This window comes from Drosophila mojavensis, unplaced genomic scaffold (assembly GCF_018153725.1).
Source record: "Drosophila mojavensis isolate 15081-1352.22 unplaced genomic scaffold, ASM1815372v1 contig_81, whole genome shotgun sequence".
NCBI classification, from domain to species: domain Eukaryota; kingdom Metazoa; phylum Arthropoda; class Insecta; order Diptera; family Drosophilidae; genus Drosophila; species Drosophila mojavensis.
The window spans coordinates 574,788-595,815 of NW_025318907.1; the positions used below are offsets into that span (position 1 = coordinate 574,788).

The 21,028-nt window shown below is 38.3% G+C and overlaps 5 protein-coding genes across 5 annotated transcripts; 2 read left to right on the forward strand and 3 right to left on the reverse strand.

The window, feature by feature from the left end:
- Positions 1–19: 19 nt before the first annotated feature.
- LOC6580339 (maltase A3) lies at positions 20–4,234 on the reverse strand. The gene is made up of 6 exons (XM_002006150.4): positions 3,922–4,234; positions 3,389–3,849; positions 2,319–2,762; positions 1,810–2,264; positions 1,605–1,748; positions 20–243 (listed from the first exon to the last, which is right to left on the reverse strand). Exons 1-6 carry the CDS (start codon positions 4,127–4,129, stop codon positions 75–77), a joined length of 1,881 nt encoding a protein of 626 aa, XP_002006186.1. The 5' UTR covers positions 4,130–4,234; the 3' UTR covers positions 20–74.
- A 1,656-nt stretch (positions 4,235–5,890) lies between these two features.
- On the reverse strand, positions 5,891–7,940 carry LOC6580340 (maltase A3). Its single transcript, XM_002006151.3, has 4 exons — positions 7,060–7,940; positions 6,790–6,988; positions 6,254–6,705; positions 5,891–6,187 (listed from the first exon to the last, which is right to left on the reverse strand). Exons 1-4 carry the CDS (start codon positions 7,923–7,925, stop codon positions 5,968–5,970), a joined length of 1,737 nt encoding a protein of 578 aa, XP_002006187.1. The 5' UTR covers positions 7,926–7,940; the 3' UTR covers positions 5,891–5,967.
- Positions 7,941–9,579: 1,639 nt separating this feature from the next.
- LOC6580341 (maltase A3) lies at positions 9,580–12,499 on the forward strand. The gene is made up of 4 exons (XM_002006152.4): positions 9,580–9,756; positions 9,813–11,178; positions 12,109–12,252; positions 12,320–12,499. Exons 1-4 carry the CDS (start codon positions 9,606–9,608, stop codon positions 12,384–12,386), a joined length of 1,728 nt encoding a protein of 575 aa, XP_002006188.2. The 5' UTR covers positions 9,580–9,605; the 3' UTR covers positions 12,387–12,499.
- A 340-nt stretch (positions 12,500–12,839) lies between these two features.
- Positions 12,840–14,826, reverse strand: LOC6580342 (maltase A2). The gene is made up of 3 exons (XM_002006153.4): positions 13,313–14,826; positions 13,086–13,214; positions 12,840–13,025 (listed from the first exon to the last, which is right to left on the reverse strand). The coding sequence occupies exons 1-3, from the start codon at positions 14,809–14,811 to the stop codon at positions 12,953–12,955; spliced, it is 1,701 nt and encodes a 566-aa protein (XP_002006189.1). The 5' UTR covers positions 14,812–14,826; the 3' UTR covers positions 12,840–12,952.
- Positions 14,827–18,481: 3,655 nt separating this feature from the next.
- Positions 18,482–19,242, forward strand: LOC6580343 (larval cuticle protein 2). Its single transcript, XM_002006154.3, has 2 exons — positions 18,482–18,591; positions 18,644–19,242. The coding sequence occupies exons 1-2, from the start codon at positions 18,580–18,582 to the stop codon at positions 19,082–19,084; spliced, it is 453 nt and encodes a 150-aa protein (XP_002006190.1). The 5' UTR covers positions 18,482–18,579; the 3' UTR covers positions 19,085–19,242.
- The last annotated feature ends 1,786 nt before the right edge of the window (positions 19,243–21,028 follow it).

Here is a 21,028-nt window from a genome sequence, read left to right on the forward strand (position 1 = left end):
AGTCAGTTGTGTCAAGTGCTTAGATTGTGTGTAAGTATTTATTTGGTATTTTTATCACTTAACAACTACAGAGCTCAACGAGAGCTCAGATAGAGCAGCACTTGAGCCAGCACCAGGTAAATGCCCAGCACAGGCAGCTGACGCTGCTCCCCATTCGTATAGTACGTGTAGTAAGTGGAGATAGTTCGCAGAACCAGCGACTCCTTGGGTAGCAGCTGCAGTGCGGAGACATTGATACGATCACTGCGGAAATATAAGTGGGGAAAAAAGTTATAGTATCGTGAGTCATTAAAAAATAGGTAAAAAAAAAAAAGATTGAAATATATATAATATAAAGTCTATCTAAAAATGTGTCAAGTACTTAAATATTTTTAACTATTTTTTTTTTTTTAATTAAAAATATTATTTTTGAGTCATTTAAAAAAGTAAGAAAATAAAATATTAAAAAATATATATATTATAAAATATATCTAAAAATGTGCCGAGTCGAATAGATTTAACTATTTTTATTTTTCATTTCTTAATTAATTATATTTTATATTTTAATTATATTTCCTCAACGAATACTCTAATTTTAATAAAACAAATTTTGTTTTACACAATAATTAATCAGTTATGAATTAAAAAAAATTGCAGGTAAAAATTGCGAGTACTCTAATTTGACTAAAATAAATTTTGTTCTATAAAAAATTGTATCAGCTAGGATAAGAAAAAGTTGCAGATCTATAACTCAACATTTAATATAATTTTAAATAATTACTAAAATTTAAATTGAAATACGTGCCAAAATATGTGTTGTATACTTCAGCTTATATAAATGTATGTATATATATATTTATTGTATTTATTTATATACTTTCACTTATGTATATTTATAAAGCTGAGTTGTCTTTAGCTACTTTAAATTATTACTTTTCCATAATATATGTTAATATCATATACATTTCCTATAAGTATTTTGCTTATATAATTAAATAAAGTAACTTGATCTTTTCTTTCATCATAAAATATTTTGGTATTTAGTTATATACATAGACAAACATTTATATACACCTATTTGATACAAATATTTACATTTATCGTTAACTGAAGTAGCCCCAACTGCAGCTTTTATATATACAGATAAACATATGTATATACATATTTTCTGTAAGTACTTTGTGTATAGAGTTGAGTATTGTGGAAGTAGCAAAAATTGTATTTACTTTCTTGAAGTATTTTCTTAAATAGTTGCCCAGGTGGGTTAATGGAAAAATTACTAAGCTCTGTGACTCAGCTAGAAATGAATTTTTGTTTAAAAGTTAATTAAAAGCATGGGTATTTCCTATTAATTTATTTAAGTTGACTAATATGAAAATAGCTATATTCTAACTACTTTGAAGACCTTTAAGTGACTTTAAATTCCGATTATGTTTAATTTGAATAATGTATTAAACTACAAATTTTTTATGGATCAATTTCATTGTGTTTTAGAATTCAATATAAAATGTATATATAGCATATCCCTTTTCGTATTCAATGATATCTGAATTATATTAATTTTATTAAAAAAAAAAAAAAATCCATATTTAATATCTTATTCGTTCTCTATTCTTTGCTCTTACCCGACTTTCAGCTCAGGGTTTCTTGAAACCAGCACAACTTCCATTTGGGCTGCCAAATCTGAGAAGCTTTGATTCAGATTGACGGTTTCAACGCCATCAAAGATGTTCAGCACGGTCACATAGATAAAGTCATGCGGAAGGAAACTGCGAATATAATATTCCCATCAATCAAATAGTGTTTTTGTAGTCACCTCAATCGACTCACCGCTTGACAGCCAGAACCGCATCACTCAAAGCCTTAACCTCAGTTTCGCCCTGCTGCAAGGTTTTCGCTTGACGTTTGAGCCTCAGCAGATTCTTGTAGATATTCAGATGACTCAAGCTCTGTTTACTCTCCTCCTCGACATTGACCCACTTATAGTCCTCGGCAATGGGCAGCCACGTCTTGCTGGCATTGCTGAAGCCAGCATCGGTCTCGCCACTCCACTGGAAGGGCGTGCGCTCGGGATCGCGCGAGAAGCGCTCATAGATGCTGGCATTGGTATTGCAGGCGGAGGGATCGACGGTATCCTTCCAGGATATCCACACATTGGTCATGCCCAGCTCCTCGCCCTGATAGGTCACGCTGGCGCCCGGCAGTGTGGTGATCAGCATATTCAGCATGTCCACGCGATCGGCGCCCAGGCGCGAGCCCACGCGCCACTGATCGTGGTTGCCCAGCTGGGAATGAGACACCATTAGATCCCAGTCGGGCATAGGAATTCACTTACTTACCACCCAGTTGGCTGTGCGACCCTTCGGCATGTGCTGCAGCCACTTCTGTATGGTCCGTGCGTAGTCGTTCGCATTGGAATTGTTCGAGATTTCGGTTATCAGCAGAAAGTTGAACGGCAGCTGAGCTCCCTCGGCCGTTGCATTGCCGTAGTACTGCATCACAATATCGATGGGTGAATAGGTCTCGGCCAGCAAGATGCGCTCGTCGCCCTCCTTGAACTCATCCAGCACGGCGCGCCAATCGTAGACCATGGCAACTGTCTCCGGCTGATCCACTGTGTATATGTGCTGCAGATAGCCGTAGTCATCCGGATCATTGACCCATTCGTTGCGGGGCTCGTCGCGATATTGACCCGCTGCATCGGGCGCTATCTCAAACACGCTCGGCACCGCATCAATGCGAAAGCCGGCCACGCCCTTGGACAACCAGAAGCGGAGAACATTCTGGAAGAAGGAATAGACATTAAGGACACGATCAATGCAAGATCAAAGCAAGAGCCAGTCTAGAATTAGATGGATAAGTCCACATCTACTACTATTTACTACTCTGAACTACCGTTGACTACTTTGACCTTCTATCTACTACTCTGAAATATTTTTTACTACTATCCACTACTCCACTTATTCACTATCTACTACTCTGATCTACTTTCTACTACTATTTACTACTGTTTACTACCTTGATCTACTATCTACTACTTTGAAATACTTTTTACTACTATTCACTACTCTACTGATTTACTCTCTACTACTCTGATCTACTTTCTACTATTTCTTACTCTACTGATCTGTCTTCTACTACTATCTACTACTACTTACTACTTTCTACTACTCAAATTTACCATCTACTACTATCTTCTACTCCATTATTACCTTCTACTCTACTACTATCCACTTTTACCACTACTACTACTATTTACTACACAACTGATCTACTTTCTCCTACTTTTTTTTCTGCAATAATACTTTTATCAGAATAGATTACATACTTTCCACTAAACTCCGCTACTTTCTACTACTATTTACTCGATTCATTCCCTATTTCACACAACTTATGCACTCAAACACACCTTCATGGTCTCTCGCACTTTGGGATTTCGATAATTGAGATCCGGTTGCTTCTTCAGGAACTGGTGCAGATAGTACTCCTGTCGTCCCTCGTGCCACTGCCAAGCGGAGCCGCGGAACACACTCCGCCAGTTGCTGGGCGGCTGACGCGTGCCGTTCACCATGCGCCCGGGATGCCACACATAGAAGTCCTTGTAGTCCGGTTCGCCTGCAGCGGAACGCTTGAACCAATCGCACTCATCACTCGAGTGATTCGGTACAAAGTCCAAAATGATCTTTACATCCAGCTGCTTGGCCACCTTCATCAGGTGCTCGAAGTCGGCCATGGTGCCAAAGATGGGTGCTATTTCCGTGAAATTGGCAATGTCGTAGCCAAAGTCCGCCATGGGCGAGGTGAAGATGGGCGACAGCCAAGTGGCCGTAATGCCCAGTTCCTTCAGATATGGCAAACGATCCGCGATGCCTGCAAACGCAAATTACTTTTAGAATGCCTATTACGTATTAGTTTACTTTGTTTTGCCCGCATTTGCCGCACCGTTCAGATCGCCCACGCCGTCGCCATTGCTGTCTTTAAATGACCTTGGGTAAATTTGATAGAAGGCGCCCGTTTGCCACCATTTGGGCGCATTCTTCTGCTGCTCAATGTCCACAAAGTTCGCATGATAGTTGGGAAAGGGCTGCGCCACAGCCGATCCCATCCACTGCACCAACAGAAGCAGCAGCCAAGCCACCATGAGGCTCATTTTTTTCCGTTTCGTTTTTCGACTTCCCCCTTGCTTTCCTCTCGAACTCTGTTGCACTTTCTCTCTCACCGACCGAACGCCGCAAACAAACAAAGGCAACTGACGATCGCCTGTGCCAATGCAAATTTACAGCCGGCTTGCTTAGAGCTTGCTGAGAGTGCTGCAGAGAGCGTGCTGAGCACAGCATTTAAAATCGACTGTCGGCTGCACAGAGAGAAGCGGTAAATAATGAGCTTTAAAAATAGAGAGAAGTGCCGCGAGTGTGGGCATGTCAGAGAGAGACAGGAAAAGAGGGAGAGCATGAAAATGCGCACATTAGCTAATTTTGCACAGACGTCTACATATGAGAATTATTTATGTGCCAATAGGCACAGTGGTGTAATATAAATAAATGCGAAATTCATGAGTGCCACTATAAATTTATTATCTTAAATATTGTGTGTATTTGAAAATCTATAATAAATTAAAGCTGTATAAAAATTATGTTAATAAGAATCCGAATTTGGAAAAACATATCTTTGTTTTATTTTTTATTTTGATTAATACTTACATATTATATTAAAGTTTTTAATTTAAACAAGTGTATAGAGCAGATCTAAACGACGTTACGTCAAATCTATGCAAAATTTCATACATTTTTGTTTTATTTCAATCTCCCAAATCTAGTTAAATTATTTACATGCAAGAACAAAATTTTTGTTTTGCGTGATCTTAGATTTCTATATACGAACTCAATTTTAGTTTTTAATTATATTGAATCCCACAAATTTGTAGCTTAATTGTTTATATGTCATATTAATATTATCTGCTTTTCAGTAGTTCCAAACAATTAACTCATTTATTTTTTTTTATAACTATGATTATAGTGGCCTTTGGCGTTGACAATTCAAATTCTATACAAATGCCTGACTCCCAGATTCTAATTAACAAATGCAATAATATAAGCAACATTGCATTTTAATTTGTTTCTTATCTTTCTCATTTAATTATAGACTAATTTTACGTGTGAGCATTTATTTCGCGCCCATTGTGCATGCAAATGTAACGAAAGCTTTCAATCTTTCTTTGTTCGGATTTGCTTTTCCTCTCTTATCGCAGTCTCTCCCTCACACAATGTGTTTGCTACACAGTAGCTGACAATTTTTAATCGTTTGTTTGCTTTTTATATTTATACCGCAAACTAGATGCTAAAAAAACGCATATTTATTTTAGGAAACTTTGAAGAAATATGGGTGGAAGTATTTGTTGTGAAAGTGTTTAATATTTCTTTATTTTATTTAATATTAGAATCTTTATATAAAAGTAAGTCATTGTTACTATTTGTTAAATGTAAGGATTCAGATTTTTTTTAAACCTATTATTTTAAGCCTATATATATTTTTCAGAATATTTTTATAAAATAATATTTTCATTTTTATTTTTTATTTTTTTATTTTTTATTTTTTATTTTTACTATATTTAAATCTTTTGATGAAAATATTGTATTCACTTTCCATTAAGGTTTGCTTACAACATTACTGCATTAAAATATTTTTTTTTTAAATTGAAAAGCTCTCCTCCTCTTTTGTATAGACAGGGTATATCACAATTCGATGTCTATCGACTGTTTGCTTTTATTTGCGGTTTGACTGAATCACGAAAATGAATACATATAACTGTTTATATGAATATAAACTCACAATGCAGCGCTATCGACGACAGCATGATTTTTATGACTCAAAATCAGAATCGTTAATCAGTTGAAAGAAAAGTCCACAGACATAAATCACATCGAGATAAACAATGTTTGCTTTTTATTGTGCATACGATAGCTAACAGCAGATAGTCCAGCCGTTGGCTTAGATGGTTGTCGTGGAGCGCAGGACAACGGACTCGTAGGGCATCAGGGTGATGCTGCTGCTGGAGACCTTGTCGCCCAGCTGCCTGATGGACTTGTCGGTGACCAGGGCGTACTGGAAGGTGCTGGGCAAGCCGCTGAACACATCGTTCAGATTCACATTCTCGATGTGCTCAAAGATGTTGAGCAGGGAGATGTACACGTAATTGCCACTCAGATAGCTGTTGGAGAAATTCATGAATGTTGTAGTGAGTAAATTGTAAGTTTTATCAAAAGATTCCACTCACCGTTCGACCGCCAAGACGTAGCCATTGACAGCCTTGATTTCGGCCGCGCCCTGCTGGATGGCCGGCTCCTGGCGCAGCTGCTGCAGACGCTTGTAAACGTTCAGATGGCTGAGCGGAATGCCGCGCTCCGTCTGCACATTGCGCTCGGCATAGTCCGCGGCGACGGGCAGCCAGGTCTCGCTGCCGGTGGTGAAGCCAGCCAGCTTGCCATTCGTCCAGTGCATGGGCGTCCTAGCCGGATCACGCGAGTTCCACATGTAGTCCGCCTCGTGGCCATTGCAGGCCTGCGGATCGACCGTATCCTCCCACGACACATAGCCGTCGAGCATGCCCAGCTCCTCGCCCTGGTAGGTAATGCTGCAGCCGGGCAGCGTCAGCAGCAAAATGTTGAACAGATCAATGCGCTCGGCACCGAAGCGGGAGCCCACGCGGTTCTTATCGTGATTGCCAATCTATGTGGGGCCGTATCAGGAAATTGATTTCGTATGCGATTAGTCTTAGGCTTAGCGCCTTTGTTAGCGTCACTTCACACTTACCACCCAGTTAGCGCTTTTGCCGCTCGGCATTTTCGATAGCCAGTTGTTGATCAAGTACTCGTAGTGATAGGCATCGGAGTCCGCGTTCAGATTAGTTATCAGCTGGAAGTTGAAGGGGATCTGTGCGCCCTCGGCCGTCTCGTTGCCATAGTAGTGCATCACAATATCAATGGGGGACCAGGTCTCCACCATGAGTATGCTGCATGCAATATAGTAGATGGATTAGAGATTACCTAATCTCCACTTCCTCAAACTCATATCTAAGCTTACCGCTCGTCGCCACCGTGCTCCCTTTGGAACTGATCCAGAATCTCACGCCATTCGTAGACCAAGTGTGGGGTCTCGGGCTGGTCGACTGTATAGATCTTGTGGGTGTAGCCGTACTCATCGGGATCGTTGGTCCATTCGTTGCGCGGCTCGTCCGGGTAGTTGCCGTTCTCATCGGCCTCAACCTCAAAGGCGTGGTAGATGGCATCCACGCGGAAGCCATCGACACCCTTCTCCAGCCAGAAGCGCAGCACATTGTTCATTTCCTCGCGCACGACGGGATTGCGGAAGTTGAAGTCCGGCTGCTTCTTGTGGAACTGATGCAGATAATACTCTTGGCGTTGCTCGTTCCACTCCCAGGCGGAGCCACGGAACACGCTCACCCAGTTGCTGGGCGGCCTGCGTACGCCGTTCTCAACGAAGCCTGGATGCCAGATGTAGTAATCCTTGTACTTCTCCTCTCCGGCAGCCGAGCGTATGAACCAGTCGCACTCATCGCTGGAATGATTGGGCACAAAGTCCAAAATGATTTTCACGTTCAGCTGCTTGGCACGTGCCACCAGGTTCTCAAAGTCCTCCATGGTGCCGAAGAGCTCGTCGACCTCCTTGAAGTCCGAAATATCGTATCCAAAGTCCGCCATGGGTGAGCGCAGGAACGGCGACAGCCACGTCGCTGTCACGCCAATCTCCTTCAGGTACTCCAGTTTCTCGGTGACTCCGTTCAGGTCGCCAATGCCATTGCCGTCGCTGTCCTTGAAGGAGCGCGGATAGATCTGATAGAAGGAGGCCGTCTGCCACCAGGGAGCAGACGCATCGACGGCCAACAGGCCCAGGCCCAGAACAAACGCAATGCTAGCCCAACTGGTCATTTTGAACTAAGGGTGGCCCAAGGTCTGTCGACCCATTATATGCCTTCAACGGCTATCGATAATGCGCGAATCTAAATTGTAAAACAAACGGCATTAGAGCTTATCGCTGTTTGTTTCGACCGTTGGCTTCACCTGGGGGCGACTCCACTAATTTATGGAGCCATAGCATTGGAATGAATGTATGACACTGGAATTGCGAAAATAGCACTTGGAAAAATCTTATTTTAATTAAGAATTAATGTTATGGCTGAGAGGCCTGAACAAGTTCATTTTTGATAGCAGAATTTACGAATTTCAGGGAGTGAAGTAAGGTTAGGATTTATTTAAAAATAAAAAATTAAATATATAAATTTGCGAAAATAGCACTTGGAAAAATCTTATTTTAATTAAGAATTAATGTTATGGCTGAGAGGCCTGAACAAGTTCATTTTTGATAGCAGAATTTACGAATTTCAGGGAGTGAAATAAGGTTAGGATTTATTTAAAAATAAAAAATTAAATATATAAAAAATAAAAGAAAACTAAAACAAAATAAGTTAAAATTAAGATTTAAATTAATATAAAAAAAAATCAATTAAAAAATAAAAATGATAGTATTAAATTTACTATTATAAAATTTTTTTTTAAATATATAAAAATAAATTATAAAAATAAAATAACATAATAAAATATAATTAATAATAATGATAAATAAAGACAAAACTATTAGATATAAAATAAAACTATACATATACATACATATATATCTTAAATCAAACATTTAAATAAAAGGTAAAAACAAAATAACTACAAAATATAGTAATATAATAAACAGAAAAAAATATAAGTAAAATATAGAAGACAAAAATAAAAGAGATAAATAAATATAGTATAATAAAGAAATCAAAATAAATAAATAATATATATAAAATATAAATGAAGTTCAGCAAACTTTAATATTTACAGAACAAAATATAATAGTGAAATATATAAAATAAATGAAATTTCTAAAATCCTCTAAACAAATAATAATAAACACCTCTTGAGAATTTGTTTCGTAATTAAATGTCTATAAACGATATGTAGAAAAATTTGTTGACTATAGTATATATACATATACATATATTATGTATATGCTAAATACACATGTACGTCAATTTTTCATGAGAAAATAAATTAAATAGAAAATCCGAGCTATCTATCATACAAATACAAATACATCATCAATTAACTATCCATCATACAGAATTTCAATATCAATTAACTGGGCAAATGTTGCTCCAGATTATAAATTATTTAGACTCGATAATGTCCCCAACGAAAATTGTTGCCATAAATTGAATAGCCACAAAAACAGCAGCTCTTTGCTTTCTGTTCGGGGCCATAACTTTTATGCATTTTCGTAATTAATTTGCTGCTTATCTGTCGCATGATCGATAAGCGCCTAGCGAGAATAACAGCGATAATGATTTGCTTTCATAAATACCAGTTCTACGATTTGGTATTGAAAAGACCCAGGTTTCACTTTGGCCATAAACCTTTTAGTTATGGCACCCCCCGAGATCTAATCAGTACTCGATAGTTAGCCATAAAGCGGACCTATCACGCTTTAAGCTTATCAGCTCGCCGTATGTCAGCGTGGGGCGCAGTGCATAAATACAGGTGTAACTAATCCGCAGTCGCAATCGCCATTGCACCGCCATGATGAGCAGAACGTTGACACTCTGCTGCCTGCTGGGCCTTGCACTGCCCGCATTAGCCGAGCTGGGCTGGTGGCGTTCAGCGCAGTTCTATCAGATCTATCCGCGATCTTTCAAGGACAGCGATGGCGACGGCATTGGCGACTTGGAAGGTGAGGAATTCAATTATTCAAAATTTGCCGATTTTTATTCAAATTGTTTCTGCCAGGCATTACGCAGCAGCTGAGCTATCTGAAAGAGATTGGCGTGACGGCCACTTGGCTCTCGCCGATTTTCACATCTCCGATGGCAGACTTTGGCTATGATGTGGCTGATTTTTACAACATCGACCCAATGTTTGGCACCATGGAGGACTTTGATAAATTGCTGGCGCGCGCCAATCAGCTGAACATCAAAATCATCCTGGACTTTGTGCCAAATCATTCGTCCGATGAGTGCGATTGGTTCATTCGCTCGGCGGCCGGCGAGGAGGAGTACAAGGACTTCTATGTCTGGCACACCGGCAAGGTGGTCAATGGCATCAGGCAGCCGCCGACTAACTGGATCAGCGTGTTCCGTGGCTCGCAGTGGACCTGGCACGAGGGTCGCCAGGCCTACTATCTGCATCAGTTCCTGGCCAAGCAGCCGGATCTCAATTACCGCAATCCCAAGGTTGTTGAGGCCATGAAGGATGTGCTCCGCTTCTGGCTGCGCAAGGGTGTCTACGGCTTCCGCATCGATGCGGTGCCCCATGTCTTCGAGATTGCGCCCGATAAGGATGGCAACTACCCGGATGAGCCACGCAATGAGTACGTTAGCGATCCCGAAGATTACTCGTACTTGCAGCACATCTATACCACGAATCAGCCAGAGACCATTGATCTGGTCTATCAATTCCGTGAGGTGATCGAGGAGATGAACGCGGAGCTGGGCGGCGACGATCGTGTGCTCCTCACCGAGGCCTACGCCCCGCTGGATGTCCTGATGCAGTACTATGGCAACGCCACACACAATGGCTCCCAGATTCCGTTCAACTTTGAGCTGATCTCGAATCTGAATATCAACTCCAATGCCTACCAATACTCGGAGCTGGTGCACAACTGGCTGGACAACATGCCCGAGGGTCAATCGGCCAACTGGGTGCTGGGTAATCACGATCAGAGCCGCATTGGCTCCCGCCTGGGCGCCGATCGCATCGATTCCATCAACATGCTGCTACTGACGCTGCCCGGCATCAGTGTCACCTACCAGGGCGAGGAGCTGGGCATGACCGATGTCTGGATCAGCTGGGAGGATACCATCGATCCGCAGGCCTGCCAGTCCAATCCCAACGAGTACGAGCGCCTCACCCGCGATCCAGTGCGCACCCCATTCCAGTGGAACGACCAACCCCTAGCCGGCTTCACCACCGGCTCCGAGACCTGGCTGCCAGTCGCCAGCGACTACAAGCTGGTGAATGTGAAGCGGGAGCGCGGCATCCCACTCAGCCACCTGAATATCTACAAGCAGCTGCGTACTCTGCGCGACTTGCCCACTCTGAAACATGGAGATGCCACTGTGAATGCGATTGGACCCAATGTACTGGCCATCAAACGGTTAGTATTTTGTAGTATTTTTTAATATTTATAGTGAAAAGTCGTACATAACTTATATTAATCTCAGCGATGATGTGACTTGAAGATCTTTAGTATTTTTTTAGTATTTTTAGTATTTTCTGAAATTGTGTTAAATTTTAATATCTTTCTACCTGCAGCACTCTACACGGTGAAAAGTTAAGATACATGTTTACATAACTATTATTAACTCAGAGGTGGGCATTTCCAGCAGTGTTTAGCATTGATTAGCATTTTTAGTATTTTTTAGTATTTTTAGTGTTTTTCGGTATTTTTTTAGTATATGCAATCATAGTCATTTCATATTATCTACCTAAAGGGTGAAAAGTCGCTTATAACTATTATTAGTCTCAGCGATGATGCCGAGTCTGTTATTTTTAGTATTGCATTAATATTTTATTATAATTTCGCAGTATTTTGCAGTTTTTCTTTCAGTTTTTTCAGTAATTTTCAGTATGTTTCAGTAGTTTCAGTATTTTTAGTGTTTTTGTAATAATATAATAATAATATCTATCTGCCTATAGCTCTCTACAGGGTAAAAAGTTAAGATACATGTTTACAAAACTATTATTACTCTCAGAGGTGGGCATTTCTAGTAGTGTTTAATATTGATTAGCATTTTTAGTATTTAAAAGTATTTTTTCAGTATTTTTCAGTATTTTTAGTACTTTTAGTATATGCAATCATAGTCATTTCATATCATCCACCTAAAGGGTGAAAAGTCGCTCATAACTGTTATTGTCTCAGCAATGATGCCGAGTGTATCATTTTTAGTACTTTATTAATATTTTACTCGAATTTTGCAGTATTTTTACAGTATTTTGCAGTATTTTTTCAGTATTTCCTGTACTTTCAGTATTTTCAGTTTTTTTTTTTTTTTTTTTATAATATACTTATAATATCTATTTACAGCTCTCTACAGGGTGAAAAGTCTTACATAACTATTATTAATCTCAGCGATGATGTCGAGTCGGTTAATCTGGATGCTGTGTTCGCTGGGCTCACAGCCGAGCTGAAATATGTTGTGGTCAGCGAGAAAAGTCTGCGACGCAAAGAGTAAATTAGATAGTTTACTGAATACCAAATCTCTTGATTCTATCTGCTCTTCTTCTTGCTTTTCTAGTGATGTCACCTTTGCCAATTCGGTGCTGCTGATGCCCAAGGAAGGCGTTGTCCTTGCCACTGTTTGAGGAGTATTAGCTAGGAAGAGTTCTTTCAATAAGCTTAATTTGTTTAGCTTATAAGCGAATTGGCTCTATTGTCAAGAAAAGATTATAGAATTAAAGATCATAAAAACGACAAATAACTGTGCATTGGTCTCTTTATCAGCTTATTAGGTTTAAGACCTCAATTAAGATTAACAATTGCTTCGATTGGAGCACTTAAATAGTGTCAAAGCTCATTAAAAACTGCTTTTACAGTTCGACAAGCTGTTATCATTGTTGTGAAATAAAATCTACAAAATAATCATAATTCCTTCTTTTTTGGCAGATTGCCTGATATGAATATTATCAGCTTGATTATTCATATCTAAGTGAATAAAGTATGAGTTATGTTAAGGCTCCATAAAATCAACTTATCGCTTTCATTTATTTCTTTTATTCACAGGGCATAAAATGATTTCGAGTAAATACCCCTGATAATGAAAGTGAATTTTGCTTTTAATAACGGAACATCAAAAGTCTGTTCTAGATTTAACTTTAATCTTTATAAGGCTCGTAGAATGCACTGATTAAGTTAAACAGATTTCGATGACTCAGGCCAGCCAACGTAATACGATTGCTTCATAGGGCATAAGCAGCAGTCTTCTGCTCAGATCAATCATCTCTCTGAAATGAGTAAAGATAATGAGTATATAATATCGAGAGTATATAATGGCATCAGCTAACCCAGGTCTATGCAGCGAGTAGGCAGTAACCAGTATATACTCAAAGACCTTGTCTGCGAGGCCATCGATAATCTCTATGCCATTGCCCATGTTGACAAGGATGCGATATTCCTCATTAAGATTGTTGGTGCTGTGGGGCGGAACGAACAAATATGATTATTATTAATTTATTATTATTATTGTATTATTTTATTTTATTTTATTTTTTAATTATTTTATTCGACTTACCGCACAATCTGCAGCACTTGCTCCGTGATGGCCTCGTAGGAAAAGCCATTCTTCTTCTTGAATGATAGAAAGGCAGAGCTCTGCTTTAGCTGCTGCAGTCCCTTGAAAACTTGCAGCGAGGAACGCGCCACGCCCCGTTCGGTTTGCACATTGTAGCGCTCAAAGTCCGGACTGACTGGCAGCCAGGTGCTGGGGCCTGTGGAGAAGCCGGCATTGCTAACCGGAGCCCATTGCATGGGTGTGCGTTCGCCATCGCGGTCATCGCAGGAGATTTCCGTGCACTCTGTCTCCACGTTCGACATGCCAATCTCCTCGCCATAGTAGGTGACCGAGGCGCCGGGCAGCGCGTTCACAATCACATTCAGCAAATCCACTTTGTGGGCGCCCATGCGATTCGCCACGCGCTGTGTGTCGTGGTTGCCCACCACCCAGTTGGCAGTCTGGTGCTGCGTCCACATCGTCTCCATCCAGTAGTCAATGGAGCCCACCACTTCCCTGGCCGTCGAGTAGCCGCTCAGATACATCAGCTGGAAGTTCATTGGCAGCTGTGTGCCCAGCCGCGTGCCATTGCCAAAGTAGGCGGCTAGCGTTTCCACCGGGCTGTATGCCTCGGCGAGCAGCACTCGGGTGGGTCCGCCGTGCTCCTGCTGATACTTGAGCAGATAGTCGCGCCACTCGTACATTAGCTCCACAGTCTCCGGCTGATCCTTGGTGTAGATGTGATCCAAGTAGTCGTAGCTATTCGGATCACTGTTCCAGCCACTCAGTGGCTCGTCCCGATAGCTGCCATCGGCGTTGCGGTGCTCGTAGATGTGCGGCACGGCATCGATGCGAAAGCCGTCCACGCCGCGATCCAGCCAGAAGCCCAGCACGTCCAGCATGTGCTCTCGCACCATGGGATTGCTGAAGTTCAGGTCGGGCTGCTTCACCTGAAACTGATGCAGGAAGTACTGCTGGCGCGTCTCATGCCAGGTCCACTGTGAGCCACCAAAGACACTGACCCAGTTGCTGGGCGGCTCGCGTTCCCCTGTCTCGGCGTTCAGCTTGCCATCGTGCCACACATAGAAATCATCGTAGCCATCCTCGCGATTGACGGACTTCTGAAACCATTCGCATTCATCGCTTGAATGGTTCGGCACAAAGTCCAAGATGATCTTCAGGCCCAGTGCCTTGGCCTCCACCATCATCGCATCAAAGTCGGCCATCGTGCCGAAGATTTCGTCGATCTCCTTGAAGTCCGATATATCGTAACCGAAATCGGACATGGGCGACTTGAATATCGGCGACAGCCAAGTGGCCGTAATGCCGATTTCCTTCAGATAGCTCAAGCGCTGGGTTATGCCCTTCAAATCCCCCACGCCATCGCCATCGCTGTCCTGAAAGGATCGCGGATAGATCTGATACAGCGCCGCATTCTCCCACCAATCGATGTCCGTCGAGGCGGCTGCGCCACCCACGACTAGCGCTGCGAGCAATCCAAGAAGTAATCGCGCCGACATGTCGCCCGCGTTTGAGTGTTGCAAAATCAATTAGCTAATAACAATTGCTTTTGCCATGTTCCGTTATGGATTGCGGCGATAAGGCCCTACTTAAAAACGTCAACGGCACTCGTTTTGGCCGTATAAAGCCCACACAGTATGGGCAATCTGCCCATTTTTATGACACTCTGGCTGATTACACAAGTTGCTTTTCCGACACTCCACAAGTTTGTATTGCATGTTTTTTGTATTCAATTAATATTTAATCGGCAGTTTACAGTTGTACTCAAATAGTTAGATATCTTACAACTAATTTCATTTCAAGTACTATGAGCAGCCATTTTTTTAAAGATTAATTGTATTAGCAGATATCCATATATTTTAAAATTAATTTCTAGTATTAATTGCATTATGAGACTTAAAAAAATTAATTTTAAACAAATCTCAATTAATTTAATATTATTATATTTGTATTTTTTTAAATATATATTTTATATTAATTGTTATATTTAAAATATTTATTTTGCATAAGAAGATTAAAAAAAAAATATATTTTATACATATCTTCAATTTATTTATTTTTATTATATTTTTTTTACCTTATCTTATATTTATTTAATTATTTCTTTTATCCATTTATTTAGTTTTGTTGTTGCATGTTATATACATACATTTATTTTGCATTAGGATGTAATCAAAAATTTATATAAAACAAATTTTTTATTTATTTTAAAATATTATTTTATTATTATTATTATATTATTTGTATTTCTTTTAGCTATTTATTTATTTCCTAAATTTATATAAATTTTTATTTCTTATATTTATTATTATTATTATTTTTTTATTTTTTTTATTTTTAAATTTAATTATTTAATTTTGTATTTGATGTACCTTTTTTTTATATATTAATTTTATATAGTTTTTTATTTTTATTTTTATTTATGCATTTGTCTAATTTTATTTTTATATTTTTTCTTATCATTAATAATTGCAGAATCCATGTCATTTAAAATTGTTTACATATTAGATCCTTGTGTCAATTGCACGGTATTTTTCAGTCGATCACGTTCCTCTACACCTCACACATTGACTTATCAGTCATATTCGTTGGCGTCGATATCAACTTGACAACTTGTTTTGTTCTCTTCGGAATTGCAAAGAGCTGTCATAAAATGGTTTTATGTGACCCGAGCATAGCACTCAGATGCCCAACGGCTTTGTTATTCCTCATTTTTTTTCTGTTCCCTTAACGACGGTGAACCGAAAGGTTTTCGAAAGTCTTGGATTTCGAACAAAAGGCAAAAACTCTATTCCCAAACGAATACAATTTAAAGAGAAAGCATTAAGGAAGCCAGATAATAAAATACAAGATATTTATGACTCAAATAGTCGAAATTCTAGAAACACTGCACCAGAATAAAATGTAAAAATATCTTGAAATTTACGGAGAATTATTTCGGTAACTGTATTTTTGAATAAAACAAATTTTGTATTAAAACTAATGTTAGCTTGATTTAATTTTAATTATAGTAAATAGCTCGACCCACGTAGTTTTAAATTTCCCTCGAGTGCTGTCCGACAGCATGGGGCACTGCGGCTTTTTTCTTCACGCAATAAAATCCCAAAGTCCAAGAGCTCACGGACGTGACCTCCGGGCCACTTGACAGCTGTCAGCTGTGACCAGTCGCTTGCTCTCTTGACATTTTTTTTAAATGCTCGACTTTATTTTTGGGAAAAATATTTTTTCATTTTTATTTTATTTTTAATGCCAGCCGTTGGCCATTAATAAGTTGATGTGCTTTTAAATAAATTAGATTCGCCTCAGATTTATACTTAGTTAATTAATGGGAGGAGCTATTCTGTCTGGCTGTGAGTGTGTGTGTGTGTGTGTGTGTGTGCTGTCCACTAAATGCATGAGCGCGTTTCTTTAAAGCAAATCTCATTCAACAAATTTGCATTGCCGCGTGAAGCTGGTGGTGAGAGCAACTGCGGTATTTTCAGGGGTGGTGCTGCCTCTTAGATGCTCGTTTTGAGACCTTTCACATTGCATTTGCTTGATGTCAATTAAAATGCTCTAACCAAGTTTACAGTTTTAATTATTTCGCTGTTTGCATTTTGTTTATTTTGTTTAAATGATGTCACATTCAAACAATTGAAAATGTTACAGTCGAGCAGCACTGACTGCTTAATACTCCTTCACGGTAAGGAAAATAATATTATATTTAATTAAAAATTAATATTTTTGGTCTTCATTTATTGGTTTAGTTCATTTTATATAGTCATTTAAGTACATTTAATATATTTCAGAGTTATTGAGCTAAATGAATAGATGCGTAAGCTCGTAACATATTTAACCCAATATGACCCACCTATTTTATATGGCCTTATATGCGCGTGATTACATAATTATTGTTTACTCTATAAAGAGGTTAAGGGAACTTTCTTCCTATACTCAATTCTAAATATTGATTACCCTTAAAAATAGGGCAAAAGAACTTTATTCCTATAGTCAATTCCCTCATTGAGACTTGGTCTCTAATGTTGTGAAAATGTGTGGAAATCTAATTCATTCCAATAAATATATTCCTTTTATATTTGATCTACTTGAACTAAATATATGTATGTATAAATATATACTTTGTTGCCTAAAAATAAATTATTTTCTATTTTATGTGTGACCCTAGTAGATGTAAAATATTTAATATATAACTCTTGGATTAGAATATTGTTGTATTACGATATTATATTTATACTATTTTATTATATTATATTTTATTATTAGTCATTTCTTATACTCAATGCTGAAAAATTTTAATTATTTACATGAAACAATAATTATTTACAAACAATACAATATAATAATAATAAGATTTATTTAATCTATTGCTATATAAATATATGCATATACAAATATATATATTTAACAAATAAGCTAAAGAAAGAGCGAGAAAGAAAAAGAGAGATCGAAATATGGTGGGGATAGAGGAGGGAATGAAAAAGAGAGAATGAGATCGATAAATATATCAAGAGGAAGATAGAGAGAGCAAGTCGAAGAGAGAGCGCAAGAAAGAGACAGAGAGAGAGAGAGAGAGTCTGAGGGGTTCTTAGACACCATTAACTAAACAAATATTTTGCATATTTTTTAATGTTCTCATAAATCAATTAAGTGCTGCAAAGCTGCAACAATTGCCATTAGTATAATAATTTATAAATCTTTGGCATTTTTAATTTGTTTTTAAAAATCTCGTTGCATTGTTAAAAATGAAAAAAAAACCTATTTTTATATTGCTGGCTTTTAAGACCTTTATAGATATTCATTAAAAAAAAAAAGTAGAACAATTTATAAATTAGTGTTTATGCAAGGTAAAAGAACTCTAGACGGATGGACAAATTATGGAAAATTTGCAATTTTTTATTGGCCATTTGCTCCACTGCACATTAGAAACTGGAATTGGGGGGCTCGTGATACAATGCTGACGTTTTTGATTTTGAAATGTGAACGAGTTTGAGTTGAACTTGTTTATTCACCTTAACAATAATATTAATTTGACGATGCTTCTTTGAAATTGTCTCCAAGAGCTAATAATTTTTGGAAGGGGGCTCGGCGGGTACACTCATAATTCACCGACGTAACTGTTTGCTGGGATTAACTCAAAACAAAACTGGACAGCGCGCAGATCGGGCAACGCCCACTGGAATTGTATAAAAGGCGTAGGCCGGCCAAGCTGGAGCATCAGTCAACGTTCGTTCTCTACGGTCTTCAGCTGCACCCAAAACCAAATCAAGATGTTCAAAATTGTAAGTAGACCAAGGACCGACAGGCAACGTTCGCTTATCAATTGTCTTCCAGGTGATGCTTTGCGCCGTCATCGGCCTGGTCGCCGCTGTGCACCACCCAATCGAGCACAAGCCACTGCCGAGACGCCCACTGCCCGTGCCAGTGCCCCACCCAGTGCCCGTTCACCATGGCGACGAGTCTCACGCCGAGACGCTGTCCCGCAAGGATGATGTGCGCGCCGACGGCTTTGACAGCAGCCTGGAGACCAGCAACCACATCGTCCGCTCCGAGAGCGGCGATGTTCACGGCAACATCCACGGCAGCTTCAGCTGGATCTCACCCGAGGGCGAGCATATCGACATCAAGTACGTGGCCGATGAGAACGGCTACCAGCCATCGGGCGCTGCTATTCCCGCCATTCCCGAGCAGATCGCACGCTCCCTTGCCTGGATCGCGGCGCATCCCCATGTGCCCGAGGTCCACAATGTCCATCATCCCAACATCCACCACTAAAGCGATATGAGCTCCCAGAGCCAATTGCTTTAGATAGACTTGGAACGTGCAACGGACTAGTCTCAGAAATGTCTTTATAGTCGATAAGTTCTTCACCGCTAATGAAAGTTGTTCACTTAAACTTAAATAATAATTATCTAATTGCAATGAATCGAAAATTAATTGTTTTCTTAATTTCATTATATCAATTTAAGATTTGCAGAGAAAAATTTTAGCATGTTGCATATAAACTGGGAAAAAAATGGGAGCAATTTTAGCTCCATAAAGTTTGCAGATGTTAAACACAATTGTTATCAATATTTTATTAATATATTATAGCAATATATTAAATATATAATTAATATATTATAATATTTTTTATTTTATCTATTGTCCTTGGAAAACATCGAAAATAATAATAATAAATAAAAATACATTTTTTATTCATTTATTATTTTTTTATTTTATTTTATTTATTTATTTTTTTTAGCATTTCACTTATTTATTTACTTGAATTTCTTCAAGAATTTATGTTGCTTTTAATAATTTCCTCAGACCAGCTGATGTGAGTGCAAAGAAAAACACATTTTTTCATTTTTATTATTCAAATTCATTCAGTTAGTTTATAGTATTTATGTCTTATATAATAATATTTTATCACCATTGTGCTATGATAATACATTTTACTTGCATAGACTCAACACTGAATAGTAATAAATTTAAAGAAAATACATTTTTTTTTAAAACCTTTTTTTTGTTTTATTTGTGAATATATTTTGCTTTTATTCGTTTTTCTGCTTAAAACGAAACGAAGTGTACTTCAGTTTATTCAAGTGAATGGAAAACCATATCGTTTCATTTTTACTATTCAAATTCATTCATTATTAAAATTCGAGTGGACCAACAGTTACAACTAAAGAGTTGGGTTGACACCAAAGATGGGAGATAAAGCAAGAAATTAAGAAATTCAGACCCGCACAGCCGAGAATGTAAGACTTTAAATAAATCTCTATATCTCTCTCTAACCTATGTATTGAAAAAAACAAAAAAACAAAAATTGAATATATTCAGAGAATTTAAAATAAAAATCTATAAAAATAAAAAATAAAATAAAATAAGTAAAATTAGATAAAAAATATAATTAAATAAATAAAATTATAAGAACAAATATAACAATATAAAATAAAATAAAAAAATTATGTGGAATAAATAAATAAAATAAAATAATTTAGGTATATAAAATAAAGTAAATAAATTAAATGAAAATAATTTTCTAAATTTAGAATATGCAAAGCTGTTGCTATGATGCTAAAATATTAATTAATTCAAGCTAGCTGTGACTGCAATTAATATTAAGCTATCAATGATTCACATTCAAATATATTTTAAGAATGCTAAAACGACTGTGTTGAGAGGTGAATATATTATATGTATACACATAAATTTAAATATACTCAATTAAAATTGTGATGGAAGTTCAAGATGTTAAGATTTGAAAGATAACAAAACGATCTAATCACATATATATTTTAAATTTAAGTCAAATATCTGCTATACATCTCATTGGCAGCTTCACTCTTCATTCAGGCTATCATCTGAATACATTAAACTTTAGTCAATTGTGACTTTTGCAAGGTTATCGCAAATTCATGACAAATAACTGGCTTAGAGAAGAAGTATTGTTTTGAACGAAAAGTGTTTAGTGGCTTCTTCGGTTATCGGTTATCAATGGAGTGCTCTTAGGGGTAAGCGCTTGCTGCTCGAGAATACTGTTAATTCTGCTGCACTTCCCATCAGGTGATTATGACTCAGTGACAAATGCCGCTGTGCTTCAGTCAACTACAGCTGCAGCTGCAACGCTGAGTGAATCAAATTTTCCATTATAGCGAATTACGGTTGGGTAACGTTCGAATCTAATGTGAAATCGGCATTTATTTATTTTATTTTTTTTTTCGAGTTCCCATA

Coding starts and splice junctions, on each gene's coding strand:
- LOC6580342 (XM_002006153.4), bottom strand. CDS start 14,811: ATGTCGGCGCGATTACTTCTTGGATTGCTCGCAGCGCTAGTCGTGGGT. Junction 13,215..13,312: donor CAAGTGCTGCAGATTGTGCG/GTAAGTCGAATA, acceptor TCCGCCCCACAG/CACCAACAATCTTAATGAGG. Junction 13,026..13,085: donor TACTCGCTGCATAGACCTGG/GTTAGCTGATGC, acceptor TACTCATTTCAG/AGAGATGATTGATCTGAGCA.
- LOC6580339 (XM_002006150.4), bottom strand. CDS start 4,129: ATGAGCCTCATGGTGGCTTGGCTGCTGCTTCTGTTGGTGCAGTGGATG. Junction 2,763..3,388: donor AAGTGCGAGAGACCATGAAG/GTGTGTTTGAGT, acceptor TCCTTCTTCCAG/AATGTTCTCCGCTTCTGGTT. Junction 2,265..2,318: donor GTCGCACAGCCAACTGGGTG/GTAAGTAAGTGA, acceptor TCTCATTCCCAG/CTGGGCAACCACGATCAGTG.
- LOC6580340 (XM_002006151.3), bottom strand. CDS start 7,925: ATGACCAGTTGGGCTAGCATTGCGTTTGTTCTGGGCCTGGGCCTGTTG. Junction 6,989..7,059: donor GAGCACGGTGGCGACGAGCG/GTAAGCTTAGAT, acceptor TATTGCATGCAG/CATACTCATGGTGGAGACCT. Junction 6,706..6,789: donor GCAAAAGCGCTAACTGGGTG/GTAAGTGTGAAG, acceptor GGCCCCACATAG/ATTGGCAATCACGATAAGAA.
- LOC6580341 (XM_002006152.4), top strand. CDS start 9,606: ATGATGAGCAGAACGTTGACACTCTGCTGCCTGCTGGGCCTTGCACTG. Junction 9,757..9,812: donor CGGCATTGGCGACTTGGAAG/GTGAGGAATTCA, acceptor TGTTTCTGCCAG/GCATTACGCAGCAGCTGAGC. Junction 11,179..12,108: donor AATGTACTGGCCATCAAACG/GTTAGTATTTTG, acceptor ATCTATTTACAG/CTCTCTACAGGGTGAAAAGT.